The following is a 23,454-nucleotide window of genomic DNA, read 5'->3' as shown; positions in this document are numbered from 1 at the left end:
GAAATAATGTCAAAAGTGCAAGTAGATAAATAGGTACCTCTCTGGCGGGAAGGTAAACGGCGTTTCCGTGCGCTGCTCTCGTTCGCCAGAAGTGGCTTTGTCATGCTGGCCACATGACCCGGAAGCTGTCTGCGGACAAACGCCGGCTCCCTCGGCCATTAAAGCGAGATGAGCGCTGCAACCCCAGAGTCGGTCACGACTGGATCTAATGGTCAGGGGTCCCTTTACCTTTACCTAGATTTATTGAGTTTCTTTTTTAAAAAAAGTTTTTCAGTTAATCTAGAGAGTCAGTGTGATGCAGTGGTTGGAGTGTCAATACTAGGACCAATACAGTGGTACCTCGGGTTACATACACTTCAGGTTACATAAGCTTCAGGTTACAGACTCCGCTAACCCAGAAATAGTACCTCGGGTTAAGAACTTTGCTTCAGGATGAGAACAGAAATCGTGCTCCGGCGGTGTGGCAACAACGAGAGGCCCCAGTAGCTAAAGTGGTGCTTCAGGTTAAGAACAGTTTCTGGTTAAGAACGGACCTCTGGAACGAATTAAGTATGTAACCAGAGGTACCACTATATTGGGAAAGGCCAGGGTTAAAATCCCCTTACCCTGCTAAAAAGTAAACTGGGTGAAATTTGGGGCCGGTCACTGCCTCTCAGCCTAACCTACTTCACGGGGTTGTTGTGTGGATTCAGTGAGGAGGTGGAGAACCTTGAGTTCCCCTTGGAGAAGAAAAATGAAGGATATTAATACGAAGGGTTTAAATTTGTATTATTTATTTCACAAAATGTACATGCTGCCTGGTTGTGAATAACAAAAAATAATAATTAAAGTTTGCAAAATGAACAAAATGATGAGATGATTGGGGGAGAAAAAAAGCCCAGTTAAAAAGAACTGTTTAAAACGGGTTAGCAAACTTTTTTTCGCAGGGGGCTGGTCCATTTTCCCTCAGACCTTGTGGGGAGGCCAGACTATATTTTGAAGAAAAAAATGAACGAATTCCTATGGCCCACAAATAACCCAGAGATGCATTTTAAATAAAGCACACATTCTACTCGTGCAAAAACACGCTGATTCCCGGACCGTCCGTGGGCTGGATTTAGAAGGCCTTAGTTTGCCTAAGGTAAAGGAAAAGGGACCCCTGACCATTAGGTCCAGTCGTGACCGACTCTGGGGTTGCGGCGCTCATCTCGCTCTATAGGCCAAGGGAGCCAGCATTTGTCCGCAGACAGCTTCCGGGTCATGTGGCCAGCATGACAAAGCCACTTCTGGCGAACGAGAGCAGCGCACGGAAACGCCGTTTACCTTCCCGCCAGAGAGGTACCTATTTATCTACCTGCACTTTTGACATTCTTTCGAACTGCTAGGTTGGCAGGAGCAGGGACTGAGCAACGGGAGCTCACACCGTCGCGGGGATTCAAACCGCCGACCTTCTGATCAGCAAGTCCTAGGCTCTGTGATTTAGCCCACAGCGCCACCCACGACCCATGGTTTAAAACATTCAGGGGAAATAGCTAAAATCAGCAATCAGCTAGAAATTCAGATTAAAACGCATGTCAGCATTCTACATGTTTGCATCCAGGCATACTCAAAACAAAAATGTTCTTTATTGCGTGCCGGAAACAACATCGAAGGTGCTCTTCTGATGTCAATAGGCAGGGAGTTCCAAAGTGCCAAGATGGATTCCTTCCAAATGTGGAATGAGTGTCTTGTAGTAAGGTTCAAGCTTACTGAGAAATGATATATAATGAAATGAAAAGGGTGTTTAAAATAACCTTTGTTTAAAAAACCCCAGAAGCTTTTCTTTTGGGAATTATAGGGACAGAACTACCTAAACTGTATAGAAACTTATTCATGTATGCGACTACAGCGGCAAGAATGCTTCTTGCCCCAAAATGGAACAAAACAGAAGTCCCAACAAAGGAAGAATGGATACAAAAATTTATGAAATATGGCCAGGGGTCAGCAAACTTTTTCAGTGGGGGGCCGGACTATGTTTTTGGGGGGGGGGAATGAACGAATTCCTATGCCCCACAAATAACCCAGAGATGCATTTTAAATAAAAGCACAAATTCTACTCATGTAAAAACACCGGGCAGGCCCCACAAATAACCAAGAGATGCATTTTAATAATAATAATAATAAATTTTATTTATACCCCGTCCTCCCCAGCCGAAGCCGGGCTCAGGGCGGCTAACAACAATTTAAAATAAAAGGACAGATTCTGCTCATGTAAAAACACGCTGATTCCCAGACCGTCCACGGGCTGGATTCCGGGTTTTACTTTGCCTACCCATGGAATATGCAGAAATGGCAAAACTTACCAGAAGAATAAGAAATCAAGATAACAAACTGTTTATAAAAGAATGGAAACGGTTTATTGAATACTCACAGGTAAATTGTAAATAGATAAGAACATTGGTAGGGACACGGGTGGCGCTGTGGGTTAAACCACAGAGCCTAGGACTTGCCAATCAGAAGGTTGGCGGTTCGAATCCCGCGAGATGAGCGCCAAAACCCCAGAGTCAGTCACAACTGGACCTAATGGTCAGGAGTCCCTTTACCTTTACTTAAGAACATTGGTAGGATTATTGCAATAACCTGCAGTTTTATAAGAGTATATATTTACAGTAGATGAATAAATGAGCTAAGTAAGTTGATTTGGATATGCAGATGATACTAAAAATAAATTTAAGGAACTGCAGAAAGAGGGGGAAGGAAGTCAAGTTTTGAAATGTTAAAATGATTGTAAAATTAGTGAAATGTATAAACTTGAAAAGCATAAATAAAATTTCAAAAGACAAATGTGCAATGGGTGTTAGGTGACATTTATAGCCAGTTCCATTTCCACAGATCAAAGAGGTCAAGTGGGCATTTATGGGGCAAGGCGATTTCATAGCTTAACTGGTCTCCAAGTACAGTAATTAAGGTTTTTATATCCCAAGACTTGTGCAGGTCTCTGAGCCAGAAGTGGCCTATCCCTGCAAAATCCCTTGCGTTTTTCGTAATTGATTTGGTCGGTTTTGCTGCCTTCGTTTTTAGCTTTGTGTCATTTTTCCGATTAAGGTGACAGCATCATAATAGCAGATAAGAACTGTTTGTTGTTATTATTATTAGTCATTATTGTGGGTTGCCTTGAGGAAAATTTGTGCCATTGGAAATCTGCTTTTTGCACTGAAAGGAGGGGGAACGTCAGGGGCGCCTGCTCTCGACAGGACTGCCTCGACCCACCACATGTGTTTATTATTATTATTATTATTATTATTATTATTATGCCATTGCCACCTTCCCTTGCAGCCGCCTACAGGAACCTGGGCCAGAATTTGTGGGGCCCCCACAGGTACGGCTCCCTCTCGGGGGTCCAAGTCCGGACGGTGGTCTCTGGGCCATGCGCCGCTCACAGCCTGCTCATCACCACCGAGGGAAAACTTTGGAGCTGGGGTGAGTGTCTTGAATCTCCAGCAGGGTTTGCAGTTGCTAGTTTGCACCAGGGTGGTTTTGATTTAAATCAAATCGGCTGAAATCATGATTTAAATCACTGGTCAGTAAGGCTTGATTTAAATCATATTTTTTTACAGAAAGACTGATTCTTGCTGGTATCATCTTCATATTTACAACCAGATAAAGGTTTCATTTTTGGAATAATAAATTGTCAGAATAGTTTTTACAGTTATATCAAGAATTACTGATTTGGTTATACTATTAGAAATAACATAGACCGATATTTATGAAATGATTGTGAGGTTTAATAAGTTAACTGTTTATGTTTGGACAACTTTTCTGCTGTACTTCATTGGAAGGAGAAAAATAATCATTTCCTTAATAACAGTTTAAACAATTTATTTAACTAAAACAATAACGTTATAGCATATATATCCATGTTTGTTAACTGATGTGGTTAAATGATTATTTTTTTAAAACAAAAACTTAGACTGAGTTTTAGCACAAATGAAAAACTTACAACAAATTCTTATTTCCTGATGAATAGCCTTTGGACTATAATGTAACTCTAATAGAAAACTATCTTTAGAAAGATTTTTCCTCCAAAAGCATTTTATTTTAAAAATCCAATTTAAATTTTTAAAAATCCAATTTAAATTTTAAAAATCCAGTTTTTTTGATTATCATTTTTTAAAAAATCACTTATTTTTGTCCACCCTGGTTTGCACTAGGCTCAGTGCTGCAGTGGTTTGAAAAATGCACATTCGTAAGTCTCCCGAGCCTTCTGCATTCATATATGTCCTTTGGAGCTAAAACTGGTTGGAGAAAACCCTGCTTGTTGCAAGGGAAGGTTGCTCAGTGGTTAGAGTGGCTGCTTGGCATGCTGAAGGACTCAGGTGCAGACCCCAGAAGCATCACCAGGTAGCATCATCCGCCCAATCTGAACTCCTGGAGGGATACTGCTGCCGGTCAGTGTAGACAACACTAACCCTAGATGAGGCTTTATTCTTTGCAGGCAGAAAGTGCCATGTGATTGCACCTTCTGGGAAAGGAATGACAAAAATAGATAATAAAACAAAAGACCTCCCCACCCCCATCTGAACTCCTGGAGGGATGCTGCTGCCGGTCAGTGTAGACAATACTAACCCTAGATGAGGCTTTATTCTTTGCATGCAGAAGGTGCCATGTGATTGCACCTTCTGGGGAAGGAATGACAAAAACAGATAGTAAACAAAATAAGTAAACACCATACAATAGATTATAAATAATAATACCTCCCTGACTTCTGGAAAGGGAAGGGATGTATACATAAATAAAATTAAAAGTAATACATTTTTGTACGGATGTTATTATGTTCATTTATTGCATATTTTTGTGAAATCAATAAAAATGTTTTGGGAAACACCCCCCCCCCCCAAGAACCCAGTGGCATCTCCAGGGCTGGAATCTTCCTTTATTTTTCGTGAGATCCAGCAGATCTGCAACACAGCGTCTGCTTTGCGAGCTGAGAGTTCAAGGTACAAATCCCAGCATCTCCAGGGAAAAGTGGGAAAGAGCCCCGTCCGAAATCCTGGAGAGCTGCTGCCAGTCCGTGTGGGCAGCGCTGAGCTAGATGGACCCCCAAGTTCTGATTTTGAGAGAACGCAAAATTCACCGCTTGCTGGGCTCCCGATTCGGCTGCTGCTGCTTTTTGAAAGCAAGTTGCACACCTGTAATCTGGGCTTCGCAGTCACTGTGTATGTGTGTGTGCCTAACTCTCTAGGACGTAATGACAAAGGGCAGCTGGGCCACGGAGACACCAAGCGCGTGGATGCCCCAAAGGCCATCGAAGTGCTCTGCAGCGAAACCGTCGTCTCGGCAGCCTGCGGCCGCAACCACACGCTAGCCCTGACAGGTAGGAGAGGCTCTGTCCAATCTGTGTGTCTGTGCGTGCTTTTGCCTTCCACCATGCCCTGCTATTGGCTGAGCTGCTCTGATGTCACGGAATGCTCACCAGGCGGCTCAGAGGGAAAGCAGCCAGGAGGAGAACGTTACGGTGGGGAAACAGCTGTTCCGACGAGAGGCACAGAGTTGGTTTCTGGAGAGGGAAGTCTTGGACGAGGCCTAGGAATCAGAGGTGCCGTCAGCAGGTGTGGAATCTATAGCTCAGTGGCAGAACACCTGCTTGGCATGCAGGTCTTTGGTTCAATCCCCAGGGGTGTCTCCTGGTAGGGCTCTCGCCCGAATCCCTGGGGAGCTGCTGCCAGTCAGTGTAGGAGGCGCTGAGCGCAGTGCACCCAATGTTCTGAATTGGTATAAGGCAGTTTCCTATCTTCTTGTGCTGCTTTGTTCAGAACGATGAGGACTGGAAACTTGCTGTGTTGTCAAGGAAAGGACCATGGTTCGCAAGGGGTGTTGGGGAGAGCATGTCCTTTGCATCCAGAACATTCCAGGTTCAATCCAAGTAGCAGAGCTGGGAAACTCACCTGTCTGATGATCCCAGGAGAGTCACAGCTGCCGGTCAGAGTCGCCAATCCTGAGGTCAGCTGACCCATGTTCTGACATAGGCAGTTTTCCTTTGCTGCTGTTTTGAAAGGGCCACAGAGTCAAAAGCAGTGGGTGTTTAAGGAGATAACAGAAATCACTGGATTAAAGCTGACTGAAAGTCCATTATTATCAATTTACGATGGGGTGGGAGGTTCGCAGGCTGTGAAGGACTTGCTCACAAATTTATTGACAGCTGCACGAATTATGATAGCTAGGAAATGGAAGGGGCAAGCAGAATGGAAGAATGGTATAAAGAGGTGTGGGATATAGCGATTAAGGATGAATTAACATGTGCTATTAAGGCAAGACGGCGAATCCGCAGGAGAAATGATTTCGAGGAGATATGGAAGGTGTTTGTAGAATTTGTATTGTTAAAACGGAAAGGGGTCAAACCATCGCAAGAGGTGTTGAGATTTCGGGAGGTTGGATAGTTAAAGTGGAATGGTCTCGGGGGTGAGTTGCACATTTTTATTCTTATTTATGATTTTTACTTTGTCAAAATAAAGCAAGCAGTGGGGCGAGGGAGGGCTTTGGCTGTGGGTTTCTGTAGCATGGTGTGAAAGCGGAAAGTTGTTTGTCCAACCTTTCTGTTTCAGAGAGCGGTTCTGTATTTGCCTTTGGAGAGAACAAGATGGGTCAGTTGGGCCTGGGGAATCAGACTGACGCCGTTCCCAGCCCCACACAGGTAGGCAGAGGGACTGCATCCTTATTGTTTATTTATTATTATTTATGGAATTTATATACCACCCTATACCCAGGTGGATTTCTTACAAATGTGGAATTGTTGCTGTGGCACCTTTAATAGTGCCAGTTCCACCGATCAGAGCAACAGACATACAGTTTGTGCGGACCTAGTGAATTGCGAGACTAGGCGTGTGACCCTTTGGAGAGGTTTTGTGAGGGTCGGCGTATCTTTCAGCCTTTTCTAACCTCTCCCCCTTTTTTTTCTAGATCATGTACAACGGGCAGCCGATTACAAAGGTGGCGTGTGGGGCCGAGTTCAGCATGGCAATGGACTGCAAAGGGAACTTGTATTCTTTTGGATGCCCCGAATATGGACAGCTGGGTACACTGTTAATTTCCTCCGCGTTTTGGTGGCATAAGGGGGGGGGGGACCGGGAGAGGGGAGCCTTCCCCTTCCTTGTTGTGTCCGTTCCATTGGTTCCCTTGCACTCACTCTCTCTCTGCCCCACCCCCCAAATAGGGCACAATTCCGATGGGAAGTTCATCGCCCGAGCCCAGAGGATAGAGTACGACTGCGAGCTGGTTCCCCGCCGCGTCGCCATCTTCATCGAGAAGACGAAAGATGGCCAGATCCTGCCGGTGCCAAACGTTGTGGTGAGGGACGTTGCTTGTGGGGCAAATCATACGGTAAGACTTGATCGTCCTCTGCTGCCTATATTGACCGTTGCGGCCAATGAGAGTTGTCGTCCTAAGCGCTTGGGAGTCCGGAAAACTGCATTGGGTGCAGACAGAGTGGATTCGATTTTAAATCAAATCGATTTAAGTCACTAGTCAGTAAGACTTGATTCAAATCATTTTTTTACAGACTCATTCTTGCTGGTATCATCTTAATATTTACAACCAGAGGGAAGTTTCATTTTGGGAATAATAAATTTTCAGAGTACAGAGTCAAAATAACAATCCTTTATACAACAGCTGCAGTATTAACGACTTCCATTTGTATTGACACATTAAATTATTTATAAACTTACAGGTGAAGCATTCAAACTATATCCTTGTTCTTCCTGTGTGTGGCAATTATTCTGTCTGTGATGTTCCTTCCTGTCCTTGTAAAATATTATATCTATCTTTTCCTGGTTGTTGCTGTTCTCCGTCATGCCTTGGGCGGAGCTGATATCCCGTTGTTGTTTCAGAAATATCTCCATTGCTCCATTCCGTGCTTCATTCATTGCTTTGCAACTTCAACAGCAGCTGCAAAAATCACCCTGTCCCGATAAATACCCTGTTTTTGCCATTTTTCTCCCAGCCTAGGAAAGAAGGCTGATCTGTCGAGCTTCAAATAACTCATTAATGAACTTTATCAACTTCCTTGGCAAGCTTGCAGGTTCCTTACCCTTACCCACTTTCTTCCTCCAGCTCGTCTTGGACTCTCAGAAACGCGTCTTCTCCTGGGGTTTCGGGGGCTACGGCCGCCTGGGCCATGCTGAGCAGAGGGATGAAATGGTGCCCCGGCTGGTGAAGCTTTTTGACTTCCCCGGCCGCGGGGCGGCGCAGATCTACGCAGGCTACACCTGCTCCTTCGCCATTAGCGAAACAGGTAAGCCGCAGGCCTTGTCAGATTTCAGGCTGCAAATGAAAATGATCTATAGGTGGTACATGACCCCAGTCAAGCTTGCAAAAATCTATCATTTGCCTGACAATAAGTGTTGGAAGTGTAAAGAAACTGAAGGTACTTTCTACCACCTTTGGTGGACGTGCCCGAAGATCAAGGCTTTCCGGGAAATGATATATAATGAAATGAAAAAGGTACTAAAATGTACTTTCCCTAAGAAACCAGAGGCCTTCCTCTTGGGCATTGCTAACCAATTGGTGTCGAAGAAAGATAGAACTTTTTTTATGTACGCTACTACAGCAGCAAGAATACTTATCGCAAAGCATTGGAAAACTCAAGATCTACCCACTCTGGAAGAATGGCAGATGAAGGTGATAGACTATATGACATTGGCTGAAATGACCGACAGAATCCGTGAACAGGGGAAAGAGACGGCGGATGAAGATTGGAAGAAATTTAAAACTTATCTCAAGAAATATTATAAAATTAATGAATGCTAAAATGTTGAGGTTTTTAGTAAGAAAAGGAGATTACAGCGACAAAAGATTAAGTAAAAGAAAAGAACAAATAAGGGACAAATTTGACAAAATTAAGTTTAGGATTTGCTGAAACAATTTTGGAAATTGGGATGTAGAAAGGGGAGGTTTGGGGGAGTCAGAGAAGTGAGGTTTATGAAAAAAGGAGATGAAATTATACATGTTTGTTTGTTTCTTTATTTGTTTGTATTGTTTATAAAAATTTTGTAAAATCAATAAAAAAATTTATAAAAAAAACAGATTTCAGGCTGCAAAGCCCATCTGCAGACACTGCCTTCCTAGGAGGGCATTGCACAACTAGAGGGCCACCACCAAGAAGGCCCCGTCATTAGATGTATGCACACTATTTGCGGAAAAAAGAAAAGAAAAGATTATTGCACAGCTTTTGCTGGAGATGTGTGTTGGTTTAAGACTGCCAGGGAGACCCAACTATATTATTATTGTTATTATTATTTTTTGTTTATATATATTTTGAGTTTCGCCAGCCACTCTGGGTGGCTTCCAATCGAGTGTTAAAAACAATACAGCGTTAAATATTAAAACTTCACTAAACAGGGCTGCCTTCAGATGTCTTTTAAAGTTAAGATGGCTGCTCATTTCCTTCACATCTGAAGGGAGGGTGTTCCACAGGGCGGGCACCACTACCGAGAAGGCCCTCTGTCTGGTTCCCTGTAACCTCACTTCTCGCAATGAGGGAACCGCCAGAAGGCCCTCGGCGCTGGATCTCAGTGTCCGGGCTGAACGATGGGGGTAGAGATGCTCCTTCGGGTATACAGGGCTGAGGCCATTTGGGGCTTTAAAGGTCAGCACCAACACTTTGAATTGTGCTCAGAAATGTACTGGGAGCCAATGCAGATCTCTCAGGACCGGTGTTATGTGGTCTCGGCAGCCACTCCCAGTCACCAGTATAGCTGCCGCATTCTGGATTATTTGCAGTTTCTGGGTCACCTTCAAAAGTAGCCCCACGAAGAGCGCATTGCAGTAGTCCAATGTGCCATGTATATTAACCGTAAGACTCACTAACCCTCTCTTCTTCCCCTTTCTACAGGAGGCCTGTTTTTCTGGGGAGCCACAAACACCTCCCGGGAGTCCACAATGTACCCCAAAACTGTGCAGGATCTATGCGGCTGGAAAATCCGCAGTCTGGCTTGTGGGTAAGAAGTTGTGATTTTATACGAGAGAGAGAGAGAGAAAAGTTGCCTTTAAAAAACAACAACAAGAAGCTGTCTCACCCAGAGTCAACCTTACTTCCCCCCCCCCACCCCAGATGCCAGGGTTTTCTAACAGGACTGACCATCTGTGTTCATCATGCAACAAAATTGTCTTCAGGGCTAGAAACTTGAGAAGTTTCACTTTGACCGCAATAGCTTAAGTGCCCTCAAGCCCCCTCCTTTTCTCCATTTATAAATTTGCTCCCTCTCTTCTTCTGTTGATATGCGCAAAGGGGCATAGAGGTGCCTTTCTAATGGCCTCTAATGGAAGCTATTACAAAGAGCCATCTCCTTTTGCATACTGATATATTATCATTTTGAGCTGATGGCTGAATCTGTTTGGGGTTCAGTCACCTTCTCTCTTTCTTTTTGCTAATTGTCACTTTCAAGAGAGTGGTTTTCTCTTCTGACAGGGCTTGAGGGAGCCTCTAAAATCTGTTTCTGTTATTTTTGGTCTGAACATCCCCCTGCTAATGGGCTTAACCTCCTGCAGACAGTGGTGTACTTGGAAAACGAAGGAAGGACTGGCATCTCAGCCATTTAGCAACTGGAAGATTATCGGGAAATGAGAGGCTTGCTTCTAAGCAAGCAAGCACTGAGGGGCAGTTTGTAAGGGGGCAGATGTCCATCTAGAAAAAAGTTGTTTCCATTTGCTTTAAAGGGATCTATATCGTGCCTCTTTTCCTGCTGAATTGCAACCAAGGTGGTTTTATATAAATTGGTGCGCCGCTGTGGGATAGGCCTCAGGCCCAAACCTCCACTCAAACCCCATGGAATCATGCTTTTGAAGCCTAATCTGCATTTCAGGGTTGTTGTGATGGGTAAAATGGGCTGGGGCATGGCAATGGTTAAACAAAAAGCAGGCCAGATGGAAATCAGGTGGTTAGAGCATCTTTGTGACATGAAGAATGTCCCGGGTTCAGTCCCCAGCGTCTCCCGGCAAGGTTTCCTGTTTGGAACTCTGAGAACACATCATTCTTATTATTCAAAAAGTGAATTCCTATTTGCATAGAGGAAGCTTAAAAGGCCGTTAACTTGGTCTAAACAAGCTTCCAAAAGAATATGGCAGCCATGAAAGAGAAAAATAAAAGAACTAAAAGGGCAGTTGAATCTAACCACCTTGCGACCCTGGGACCTCCAAAATGTTGTCATTTGTGGACCTTAAGGTCCTCTGCAGGGCATACCAGGAGAGGCGGTCCCGTAGGTACGTGGGTCCTAGGCTGCAAGCCTCTGACCATTTCTGGGGAGAGTGTTGCCATTACACCCTGCTTGTGGGCTTCCCCCAGTGGGCATTTGGTTGGCTGCTGCAAGAATGGGATGTTGGGCTAGAAAACACCACTTGCCTGATCCAATCTGGCTGAGCTCATGACTACGTGCTTCTCCCCACAAACCTTTTGTATCCTCACAAGAACCCTGCGAGTCAGGCTAGGCCCAGGCTCACCCACTGAGCTTTGTAGATGAACCTGTGTGTCGTCGTCCCCACACCCCTCATCTGACACTATTCCACCTGTGGGTGGGGGGTGGGCTGAACCTCTTTGGCCCTCCAGATCATCCCTGACCATTGGACACATTTGCTCGGGCCGATGGGAGTTGTGGTTCGGCGGTGTCCAGGGAGCCAAAGTTTTCCGTCCCCCTGCTTGTATTCAATATACAGTGGAACCTCGGTTTTTGAACGTCATCCGTTTCAGAAGACTTCTGAAATGTTTGAAAACAGGATCAATGGGCGGTCGGCAAAAAGATGGGGGGGAAAGCACGCCTTGGAAGCTGTTCAACTTCCAAGGCGTGTTTGAAAACGGAAGCAATTACTTCCGGGTTTTTAGCCAAATTGTTTGGCTTCCGAGGTGCTCGAAAACCAAGGTTCCACGTGTACCAGTGTTCAGTGTACCCACAGTTAAATCCCACTGCAAGCTTTCGCACAGTGCTTTAAAAGGTCCAGATCCAGGTTTGTACGACTGTCCTTTTTGTTGTGGGATGAAGATATTCCGTCTAACCGGGAGCCACTGCAGAGAAGGCCCTGCTTCTTGGTAACCGCTCCTTCCGAAGGCAGAGGAGCCTGTTGCGAGGTGTGGGCCCCTGGATCTACCCAAGCTGGCAGGCACATCCAGGTTGAGAAGGGATCTGTGGGGTGGGGGCTCCGGGGCTCTCCAAAACAGTAACCTCCTTTGTGTACCTGTTTTCAGGAAGAGCAGTATAATAGTGGCTGCAGATGAGAGCACAATCAGTTGGGGCCCGTCTCCGACCTTTGGAGAACTGGTAAGGAGGGCGGACGCAGCTGCTGCGAAAGGCCCACATCTGGGGGAGGGAAGAAGGAAGGAAGGCTTTTCCATTGCCGCTTGGTTTGGCCAGGTGAGGACTTTCCTCTCGATCCCATCGACTCCAGAGGAGGTGACAACGAGAGCTTGGGCTTGAGCAATCGATTCCTCTTTCCCAGGGAACTCTGGGAATTGCAGCTCTGGGAGGGGAATAGCGGGGTCTGCCAACAGCACCTTTAACAAACTACAGCTCCCATGATGCTTTGGGAGGAAAGCCATGGCTGTTCAAAGTGAATTGTACTACTTTCGCTGTATGCTGTGAAAGGCTCTCTCAACACGAGAGATAGAGGCCCCAAGCTGGAAAATGGTGCAATTCACAGCTTTTTAGCAACCGATTAAGCATCGTGCATGTAAAAAAAAAAATGTAATAAGTCATACATAGCTTACACTGATCCACCTACCAATTTCTCACACATACAAGTTATTATGATTTATTACATTCTTAGCTCTCCCTTCTTCCAAGTGAGCTCTCAAACGTGTGAATACAAATGTCATAAAAAACAGTTTGAAAATTCCCAAATGGCCTGCTTTCAAAGCTGACCCTTTCAGGGGCAAGTCTTTGGGCCATCAAATACCTAGATTAATGTTGCGTCAAGCCGGCAGCACAATGTGGCCTTCGGTTAATTATCCTCCTAGTGGCGCAGAAATAAAGCTGCTAGCACATTTGCAAAGCTAAGCAGGGTCCGGCATGGTTTCAGATTGGATGGGGAACCACATGCTGAGGTTCCTTCATTGCAGGGGGTGCGGGTTGGACTAGATGATGGCCCACAGGGTCCCTTGCAGATCTACAATTCTGCTTTACTATATTCCATTGCAAAAGTTGGCCTGCACCTCTTGCCAATGATGCAAAAGCCATTTTTGGAAAGCCCTGCTAAGAGGGTCTGCTGTTCACACCGAAGTTCCAAGGTTCAATCTCCAGCATTTTCCTGGCAGATAAGGCGTATCAGTGGCTACTAGCCACAGGGGCTATGCTATGCCTCTGAACCCCAGTTGTTGGAGGCTGCAGGAGGGGGGAGTGTCTCTCTTGCGCTCAAATTCTGCTTGCAAGTTTCCCACAGGCATCTGTGATCAAGATGCTGGACTAGATGGGCCTGATCCAGCACTCGTCTTACGTCCTTGTCTCCAGGTAGAGCAGGAAATGTTCTCTGCCTGAAATGAAGGAGGCAGCCGCTGCCAGTCATTGCAGGCATTATTGAGCTAGATGGACCAAAGGTCTGCTCCCAATGTTTGTGTTTAAATCAGCTCTTAATTTACGGGGACTAGAAGCTTCAAGTGGGCTGTGTCTCAGTGGTAAAGTGTCTGCTTTGCATGCAGAAGTAATAATAATAATAATAATTTCTCATTTATACCCTGCCCATCTGGCTGGGTTTCCCCAGCCACTCTGGGAGGCTCCCAACAAAATATTAAAAACACGATAAAACTTCAAACGTTAAAAACTTCCCTAAACAGGGCTGCCTTCAGATGTCTTATAAAAGTCAGAGAGTTGTTTATTTCCTTGACATCTGACGGGAGGGCGTTCTGCAGGGAGGGTGCCACTACCGAGAAGACCCTCTGCCTGGTTCCCTGTAACTTCGCTTCTTGCAGGGAGGGAACCGCCAGAAGGCCCTCGGCGCTGGACCTCAGTGTCTGGGCAGAACAATGGGGGTGGAGACGCTCCTTCAGGGATGCTGGACCGAGGCCATTTAGGGCTTTAAAGGTCAGCACCAACACTTTGAATTGTGCTCAGAAGCTTCCAGGTTCAGTCTCCCGAGAAGGGCTGGGAATGTCCCCTTTCTGAAATGCCAGAAAAGAGTTTTTGCCTGTGAATGTAGGCAAGACTGAACTAATTGGACCAGTGGGTCCGACTCTGCAAGGCGGCTGCCTGGTGCCACCCAGAGACTTACAAGGCAAACAGGTTTCTCAGGACCGAGGTGATTGATCTGTGCTATGGAGGGAAAAGACTTGAGGTCTGGCTTCCTGACATTCCGTGCATTAATGGTCAGAGCGGAGAACTGCCTTGGCTCTTTAATTTGGAGAGGGTCTGAGTCCCGTTTCTGTCTTCTCAGGGCTATGGGGACCACAAGCCGAAGTCCTCCACTGCAGCTCAGGAGGTGAAGACTTTGGATGGCATCTACACAGAACAGGTAAGAAAGAGCAGGTAGTGGCAACCGGGAACCACCTTGAATCACCTCGTGCTTCCAAACCTCCTTCTGAAAGTTTCTTGGGTCCCCAAAAGGGGGGGGGGAGTGTGTCCTGGTCTGGCAACCAACCCCCCTGCCCCAATCTACCATATTGACCTGAATATAAGCCACACTTTTCCCCAAATTCCAGTTGTTAAAAGTTAAAGTGTGACTTATATTTGAGGGCTGCCAGGGGTGTGGGACAACGGCGCCCGTCCCAACCACGTCTCCTAAGCCGGAAGGGGGGGGGAGAGACTGCCAGCAAAGTGGCGCAGCTCCCCCCCCCCCCCGAAGCAGCGTGGGACAACGGCACAAAGCCTGCCAGCCGCTTCCCAGCCTGCCCCGGTGCTGGCTTGGGGAGGTAGTGCCGGGAGGCGGGCCGCACCTGCAAATAAGTATTGAATTTTATAGCTGCAGCTTATTTGCAGGCACAGCCTATATTTGGGCCAGTGTGGTAATCCTCTTTTCAAGCCGGTGGCTGTCGTTCCATCTTGTGGGAGGGAGGGTTGCCGATGGCCCCCGTCGTGGGTCGCATTAAAAGAGGGTTGGACCGATTAATGGAGCGCAAAGTACGGCCATGTTCTACCTCCTACTGTTCCTCTGAATACCAGTTGCCAGAAGCCACAGGAGGGAAAAATTGCTGCTTTTGCACTCGGGTCCTCCTTTTGGGTTTCCCTTTGCGGGGTGGGAACACCTGGATGGTTGCTGAGAACAGGATGCTGGGCTGGATGGGCCTGATCCAGCAGCAGAGCTCCTGTTAAGTTTCCTATTATTCCTAAATGGAGCCTCCATGGACAGTGGCAGTGAACCTTAGAATGGCGAAAAACAAGAGCGTAAGAAGGCTGTTGCTTTCACATCCTATCGGGGCATCCGGTTGGCCACTTAGAAAACAGGGGCTGCACTAGGTGGAACTGATCCAGTCTGTAAGGCTCTTTTCTTAAGCAGGTCCACTTGTCAGTGGCGATCAAATGCATGAAATAGATGGACCTTTCATATCCAGTCTACCTCCAGATGGCACTGACTGAGAACCACAAGTGGGAAAGGCGTGGGTGCTGTTTCTCTCTGAGGGCCCTGCTTGCGGGCTTGGCTTTGTGCGGCCTCTGGCTGGCCGCTCTTGAGAACAGGAGGAGGCTGGACTGGATACCCCAACTTTGGATCTTCCTAACACCGCTGTGCTGTCCTTTTTCGCTTTGCTCAGGTGGCGATGGGCTATGCCCACTCCCTGGCGATTGCCCGTGACGAGAGCGAGGCCGAGAACGAGAAGCTGAAGAAGCTGCCAGAGTACAACCCGCGCACGCTCTGACCCACGCGGGGGCCTCTTCCTCCTCCACCCTGCCGCCCCACACCCCCTGACAAGGCAGTCGCTGCTCCCGTCGTGTGCAATGGGGACATGGGATCCATACGCGATGGGGAGATTGCAGGCACCGGCACTCGTCTCCTTAGGCTACCCAAGATTTCGTATTTGATAAGCAATTTGAAGCTTCCAGCTGCCAGTTAACATTGACTTCCCCGCCCACCCTGCTCTTTTCCCTAAGACAGGTTGCTTTGTATTTTGGTTTGTTGGGGGGGGGCATGGAGGTGGGACATTACGTCAAGAGAGATCTGCTTCTTTTGAATTTCGATGAAAATGGCAGGACTGCTTGTCCAAATTCGCCCATTTTTTTTCTGTTTTCCTTTCCCGTAGCTGATATTTTGTTAAGCGGCAGACCAGTAACCAGCATTTTGAGAAGGGTGAAGGCTAACCCTTCTTTTCCCCCCACCCTCCCCTGCAGCTGGAAACGATTTCCTCCTTTGTGGAAGGGACCATCTTTCTTGTATATATATATTTTTTGTTCCCAAGAAACCTCGAGGTCTCTGCAAGAAGGCTGTCCTTAAAGTATCCCAGATTTTTTTTTTTAAAGGGTGCCTGCTGCACTACAGATTTCCACAAGCTTGAGGCTTCTGCAAAAGGTTTTTTTCTTAATTACGTAGATTTTTCTGTTGATGAGGTGCCTCCCGTACTGCAGATTTTCATAAGCTCCCCACCTGCTAAAATAGGGGAGTGGGGAACCCTCTGATGGTGCTGCGGACTGCAACCCCCATCAGCCCAAGACAGCATGGCCAGTGGCCAGAAGCGATGGGAATTGTAGTCAAGAATTCCAAAAGGCACCTCAGCTGACTGCTCCTGTTTGGGGAGTGTTGTAAATACCAGGCCAGTCCACCACATGGGGGCGCTGTCAGATTCGGCAGCCTCCTAGCGAATGGTTGAATTTATTTGCAGAGCCCCAGGAATAGGGGGAGGGGGAGAGAAACAGGAGGATCTACCCTTGGTTTGAATTGGGGGTGGCGCTCCCTTTTGTTTTGTTGATAGAGAATTTAAATTCCTGATTCAGCTACTTGGATGGAAGGAATCTTCTTCCTCCTCCCACTCACTCCACTATTTCCACTCTTCTTAACCAAATTCCATGTGAGCCTCATGGATCCTTCTGGCAAGGGAGAGGGAGTTTATCCCCCTCTCCAAAAAAAAGTTGCAAGGGTGTCCCTCATGTACATTGCAGATACCCATAGGCTTCGCCCCCCTCATTTAAAATGGCTACAGTTCCAGGTTTTAGGCGCCTTGGGTGGGGTGGGCGGGTTCACAGTTATGCAAAGATGCTTTGGGACGACTTAAAGAACCGCTCAGCCTCCTCGATGAAATATTAGTTGGCCCCCGGATCCCTGTTGCAAGTCTACTAGTTCTTTCTCCCTTCTGCGGCCATGTGTTGTGTTGGAGAAATTTTGGTGCCTTTGAAACATAACTTGCCTCCTCTCTGTCCCAGCATGAACTCCCTTTTTTTCTAGCAGTAGGTCCCCTCTTCTCCCCCCCCTTTCCCTTCCTTGAATCTGCTAGCTCTGTTTTTTTTTGGGGGGGGGTGTCCTCCCAGACGGGGCGAAGTTAGCCCCATACCACGTTAACATTTGCAGGTTCAGAGTTCTTGAAAAGGTTGGGGGCTTTTCCGGGAAGCTGGGTTAGAGGGAGCAACCCTAAAGTTTTTGTTTTTTGGGGGGAGGGTGGGGAAGAAATAGGGGCTGTACATTGCATTATTATTTGTCTTTTTTATTTTAAGGAAAAAAATTGGATCTAAACCTACACCTGAAGCGTTTGCTTTTGTCTCCATTCCTGTTTGTCTGTCTAGTCAAGTTACGTACCTCATCCAGAAGAGATTTTCTTTCATGGCCTTTTTCACCTGTGCAAAAAGTGGTTCCGTTTCTGGAGCTGCAGGGATGTGTGTGGTACATAAGGACATCCTAACTGGAACAAAACTTTGGGGACAACTTATTTGCAATGGGGGGGGGAGGGGAGAAAGAGGAAACAGACCCTCCCTCTGCAGCAATGAGTGACATTATTGTTTTTTAAAAAATAAAAAACAGGCTTTTTGTTTCTGGACCTAGACAGTTCAACTGTTCTAGTGTCTTCCCCTCTTCTCACCACTCTCTCTCTTCATTGTGGAGGAAGGGCTCAGAGATAAAACAAATAATTTTGGGTTTAAATCTGGTGGGATAAGTTCCTAGCCTAGTCATGTAACTCCTCTTGGGGTTTTTTTATATATATTTCTCAAAATAAATGTTTAAATAAATGACAACATTGTGTAGAGCCTTATGCATGTAACAGCACTGTGGGAGGGAGTTCTGCAGTGTGACTTGTGCATTATTCAGCTTCACTGGCTGCCTAAGTGTTCTAGCGTTACAAGAGAGAGAACTTTTCCCTACCCACTTTCTCTGTGCCATGTACCTTTTGTCATGTCACTTCGGTCTAGAGCAGGGGTTCTCCACCTGTGGGTCCCCAGATGTTGTTGGACTACAACTCCCATCATCCCTGAGCTCTGGCCTTGCTAGCTAGGGGTGATGGGAGTTGTAGTTCAACAACATCTGGGGACCCACAGGCTGAGAAAGGCTGGTCTAGAGGATTATGGAAGATCATGTATGAATTAGCCCACCTCTCCCCAACACCAGCATCCAACAAAAGACTTTGCTCAGCGCTCAACTTTTCCCCACAAGTTTATTCAAACGCTCCTTAAAATGCAAGCGAAAAACATTTGCGCGCCTTGTTTTGCAATCATCAAAAATAGAGGTATAGAATGCATAATCAATTCATTTTTTAAAAAACAAAGAAATGTATACTTTTCACACTACTTATTCTTCTAAGGCTTAGAGAGGTATAGCTTCTTCACAGTGCCGCGGGGGGGGGGGGAGAGATCCTCGGCACAGAAATTTTTGGACTGACCCCCTGCCCAGTGCGTCGCCCCTAAACCTGGGTCTTTGAAGGATTGCATGCTGCATAACTTAGAACTGGCTCTGTGTCTCTGACCTGCCTTACACTAAAAACGGGCACTCCAGCCCCTTTCTGTCCTCCCCAAAAATCCCATCTTTAAAAGATAACAGGCTAGAGATCTGTGATCTCGTTTGAACGCCTGGCTTGTTCCTGAGCAGCAAACCTGGTCTCTTCATCTGGCTCAGACTGCAGAGTAACATACCGGGGGAATGAAATGCGTGGGTGGACCTGGTAGGAGCGTGAAAAAGAGGGTGAGCAACCAGCTCGGCCCTTGAAGTTAATCAAAAGTCCTGGGCAAGACAGGAACCTTGGAAAGTGACGATTCCGCAGCTAAGCGTAAGCTACACAGCAGCTGCCCTGGCATCTTCCTCGCCTGCAAGGAGGGCAGGTTGTGGATCTCTCCACGCTCAAGGGGTCATGTTCCACCACTTGAAGGAAAAGGCCTTGCGTCGGACGTTGGTCCCACAGTGGACCTCGCCGAGACCCTCGTGGTAGGTTTTGTAGTCGTCTATGAAGGTGCAGGACAACCCCAGCGGCTCCAGCAGACGACAGACCTCCTCTTCCAAGCAGCACTGCTCATGGATGATGGGTCCAAAGGGCTTTGGGATGCCCAGGTATTTTCCCAGGACAAGCATGTTCACCTGCAAATGAGACATGGGGTGCCTGTGAGAAGGGGACTCTGAAACTGCTATGGGCATTTATAACCCTTTGCTCCAGTCTTCCTCGCAATATCCACTCGCTGGAAATTACCGTATTTTTCGCTCTATAGGAAGCACTGATGATAAGACGCACTTAGTGGGTTTTTTTTTGGGGGGGGGACACAAAAATAAATTGAATCTCAGAATCCAGAACAGCAAGAGAGATCGGGCTTCTGGGATGAAGGCTCCCCCTGCCCGGAAGTGGCTGTGCGCAGGTAAGCTGCCCTCTGTAAAGGTAAAGGTATCCCTGCCCGTACGGGCCAGTCGTGTCCGACTCCAGGGTTGCGTGCTCATCTTGCTCTAGAGGCCGTGAGCCGGTGCCGTCCGAGGACACTTCCGGGTCACGTGGCCAGCGTGACGAAGCTGCAGCAGGCAAGCTATTTACCTTCCCACTATAAAGCGGTACCTATTTACCTACTTGCACTTAAGAGTGCTTTTGAACTGCTAGGTGGGCAGGAGCTGGGGCCGAACGACGGGAGCTCACCCCGCCGCAGGGATTTGAACCGCCGACCATACGATCGGCAAGTCCTAGGCACTGAGGTTTTACCCACAGCGCCACCCGCGTCCCTCTAAGCTGCCCTCTGTACCTTCCCCCATCTCCCGCAAGAACCACGTGCTTTTTAAAGGGAGCACGGTTCTTGGGGGGGCTTTTCTGTGTGAAGCCTCTGCAGGGCAGCGGGAAGCCTTCGTCCTGCTGCCCTACAGAGGCTTCGCGGGGGCTATCCAAAAGCCAGAATAGTTAGAGAGAGCGCTGCACAGCGCTCCCTCTAGCTGGTCTAGCTTTGCGTGAAGCCTCCGCAGGGAATGGGGAGCCTTCATCCCTGTGTCCTGTGGAGGCTTCTGGGACAGCCCAGGGATGAAGGCAACCCGCTGCCCTGCGGAGGCTTTGCACAGCTAAGCCGAAAGCTAGAACAGCAAGACAGAGTGCAGCGCTGCACTGGGCAGCGCTCCCTCTCCTTGTTCTGGCTTAACCACGCAGCCTGCACTTGCTCCATAAAATGCACACACATTTTCCCTTACGTTTAAGGAGGAAAAAAGTGTGTCTTATAGAGCGAAAAATACGGTACCCAAGTAAAGTGTTGACATAAAAAAAAAAAAATTGGGGGGGTGGGAGACGCTGTCATTTTAAGAGCAGCTCCAGACAGGAATTGGGGGGGGGCACAGCATCAGACCCTTGGATTCATCCAGTTCAAAGATTGTCAGCAACATTCGCAACCCTATTTGTAGATGCACCCAGGACCTCCATGACAAACATTCTCTATCATTGCCCTAACTGCTGCATCTTGCCAACCAGGCCACCCCCTTGCCCCATGGAAGTGTCGGGCACTTGAGGCCACTGGGCCAAATCTGGCCCCTTTGGGAGAAAACCGCATCTGTGGCCAGGGATCTGTCTGGCATGTGTGGTGGCTCATTACAAAAGGACCTTTTGAGCAGAGCCTTACTATGTCCGGGAAGTAAGCAACAGCTTTGCTGGGGCTGTAAGAAGAGCGAGTGAAGAGCTGGGGGATATCGATGATGTCCTCCTCTTCCAGTTCCAGCTCCTCTTTGAGGAGGTCTCTGTTCCAGTCAATGCATTTCTAGGAAGTGAGAGAAGATATGCCTCAGAGAGGAATTCATTGCATCACTACAAGTGAAGGCGCAATGCAGTTAAAGATTTGACAGGTGTGTCAATAGAGTCATGCTCCTGGTGGAATTTCCTAACACTGCCACAGATTGCATGGTGTGTGTTTGTGGCCTTGCACATAAACTGTAGCTTCTGTTCCATAGCATACCACCAATTTCCCAACAGTGGGATCCTTGGCACTTCAGTCTCTACACCAGTTTTTGTGCCTTCTCAGATTCCCTCTAACTGCCCAGTTTCCTCTACACTGACTTGCAGCAATGACTCTCCAGGGTTTTCAGATGCCCCACTTAGAGATGCCGTGGGGGACTGAACCTTTGACATCCCACATGCAAGGCAGGTGCTCTACCACTGAACAATGGTCCTTTCTCCTTAGCTTGTCTCTTTTGACCAGACTGACACATACTCAGTCCCAAGCATGCAGCCCTTCCGGACTTTCTCAGTTCCACAAAAGCTTTCCTTGGAACCTCTGGGCTTCATCCTTGTCCCTTCCAGCCTACTTCCTCTTTATCTGCCATTCCCTTTATCACTTCGTGGGTCTTCATCCCCCACAAAGCCACTCCTGTCTCTAACACCCCGTGAACTCATCCCAACTCAAATGACAATTTCACTTTCCCTTACAGAAGCCAGACTGCAAAGATTCCCTTGCAGCTCGTGTGTATCTCTGCAAAAGCCTGTCTGTCCCAGGAAACTTCTCTGCCACAAGCACAGGGCAGGGAGCCTGTCGCTGCCTCCCTGTGATCTGCAGATTTCTATTCCAGCACAGAGGAAAGGATCTATATTGTGTAGCGGTTAGGGTGTGGCTCAAGGACCCTGGATGCCAGGATTAAAATCTCCACTCTGCCATGAACCTCACTAGGTGAACATCCGTCAGTCAGACTTGCCATCACAATGAATATCATTTAGAAAGTGTCCAGGTTCATAATCAAATGACTATGTGTCATTATCTGGGGGAAAGGGGTGTGACAATTACCTGGGAATACTCATTGATGCTCCTCAAGGATTTGTCAGCCAGGATTGTTGTTATTGAAATTTCTTTGTCGTCTTTGCCTAGCCCTGTAATAAGAATCAGGTGGCTGCTTTATTCATGTTACAACTGTTATGTTCCCCACCACCACCCCTTAAATTACTGGTTCAAAATACATGTCCTCAGCTCCATACTGCACTGTAATATTTAGCTCAGATGAGAGCCAGGTAAATAAGAGTTGGGGGGGCATATCTGCCCCCCCCCCGGCTTGAGGTTCCCCACCCCTGATTTTGAGCAAAAAACAACCCCTTGGACAGCGTGAGATGGGGTAGTTCAATTGTGAGGTTTAGCTTCTTGGGGCCTTAATACAAAGTAAGCAACTTCCTGCCCAGACTTCCTGTCAGCTCCTGCAGAGGAGAAAGGAGAGCCACCTTACCATCAAACATCATGGCATCGCCGTACCCCTCTTGCTCCTTCTCCTTCAGAAGCTTGTAGCAGCGACTGGGGCTGGCCAGAAGCAGGCGGAAACCCTGGAGAGGAACAGAGGGAGTGAAGTGAGACAGGCTGCAAAATGTACTTGCAGCTCAGGGGTAGCCAACATGGTGCCCTCTGGAACTGCAGCTGCCTACCAGCTCCATCGGTACGCAGGCCGAGACCCTACCTGCCCACAGACTGTCTTGCCAGAGTGGTGACCTGGAAATGACAACTAATCCAGAATGCGGCAGCTAGACTGGTGACTGGGAGCAGCCGCCAAGACCACATAACACCGGTCCTGAAAAACCCACATTGGCTCCCAAATTTTCCAAGCACAGTTCAGTGTTGGTGCTGACCTTTAAAGCCCTAAATGGCCTCAGCCCAGTATACCTGAAGGAGTGTCTCCACCCCATTGTTCAGCCCAGACACTGAGGTCCAGCTCCGAGGTCCTTCTGGTGGTTCCCTCCCTGCGAGAAGTGAGGTTACAAGGAACCAGGCAGAGGGCCTTCTCGGTAGTGGCGCCCGCCTTGTGGAACACCCTCCCATCAGATGTCAAGGAAATAAGCAGCTACCTGACATTTAGAAAACATCGGAAAGCAGCCTTGTATGGGGAAGTTTTTAATGTTTGATGTTTTAGCGTGTTTTTAATATTCTGCTGGGAAATGGCCAGAGTGGCTCGGGAGGCCCAGCCAGTTGGGTGGGGTATAAGTAATAAATTATTATCATCATTATTAACTAAGTTGCCAACAGCTTCTGTTCACTGCCTTTTAGATTGGGTGGGTTTCAAAATATGAGGGAACAAATATCCTCTGAGTAAACAGGTTAAAATGCACTTAAAGGCTGAAAGCAGTGGACAGGGTGTACCTGTCAGGATCTGGAGTCAGCAATAAAACACCCATTGTCGGGGGCTTTAACTCTTTATTCA

General features: G+C 47.4%; 2 protein-coding genes across 6 annotated transcripts in view; one reads left to right on the top strand and one right to left on the bottom strand.

Annotated features, from left to right (window-relative positions):
• The window catches only part of RCC2 (regulator of chromosome condensation 2), a 32,176-nt gene extending 15,804 nt beyond the window's left edge, over window positions 1–16,372 (top strand). For 4 of the 5 annotated variants that reach the window (XM_081203087.1, XM_081203084.1, XM_081203085.1 and 1 more), the window contains exons 4-13: window positions 3,295–3,438; window positions 5,201–5,332; window positions 6,561–6,649; window positions 6,916–7,030; window positions 7,169–7,335; window positions 8,065–8,245; window positions 9,845–9,950; window positions 12,188–12,260; window positions 14,365–14,442; window positions 15,677–16,372. In XM_081203087.1, coding sequence (XP_081059213.1) covers window positions 3,295–3,438; window positions 5,201–5,332; window positions 6,561–6,649; window positions 6,916–7,030; window positions 7,169–7,335; window positions 8,065–8,245; window positions 9,845–9,950; window positions 12,188–12,260; window positions 14,365–14,442; window positions 15,677–15,781 — 1,190 coding nt within the window. In that variant the 3' untranslated portion in view covers window positions 15,782–16,372. The remainder of the gene's footprint in view (window positions 1–3,294; window positions 3,439–5,200; window positions 5,333–6,560; window positions 6,650–6,915; window positions 7,031–7,168; window positions 7,336–8,064; window positions 8,246–9,844; window positions 9,951–12,187; window positions 12,261–14,364; window positions 14,443–15,676) is intronic. The other variant, XM_081203088.1, reaches the window with a different exon arrangement.
• An 820-nt stretch (window positions 16,373–17,192) lies between these two features.
• Window positions 17,193–23,454, bottom strand: part of LOC308591922 (protein-arginine deiminase type-3-like) — a 32,538-nt gene continuing 26,276 nt past the window's right edge. The window contains exons 13-16 of the mRNA XM_081203083.1: window positions 22,492–22,585; window positions 22,062–22,144; window positions 20,910–21,044; window positions 17,193–19,410 (exon numbers count right to left, since the gene is read on the bottom strand). Of these exons, the coding sequence (XP_081059209.1) occupies window positions 19,177–19,410; window positions 20,910–21,044; window positions 22,062–22,144; window positions 22,492–22,585 (546 nt within the window). The 3' untranslated portion in view covers window positions 17,193–19,176. The remainder of the gene's footprint in view (window positions 19,411–20,909; window positions 21,045–22,061; window positions 22,145–22,491; window positions 22,586–23,454) is intronic.

Source organism: Podarcis bocagei, assembly GCF_964188305.1.
Source record: "Podarcis bocagei genome assembly, chromosome: 7".
Lineage (NCBI taxonomy): Eukaryota > Metazoa > Chordata > Lepidosauria > Squamata > Lacertidae > Podarcis > Podarcis bocagei.
The sequence above is the reverse complement of the archived record's forward strand: the minus strand, read 5'-3'. Positions and strand labels throughout refer to the sequence as shown.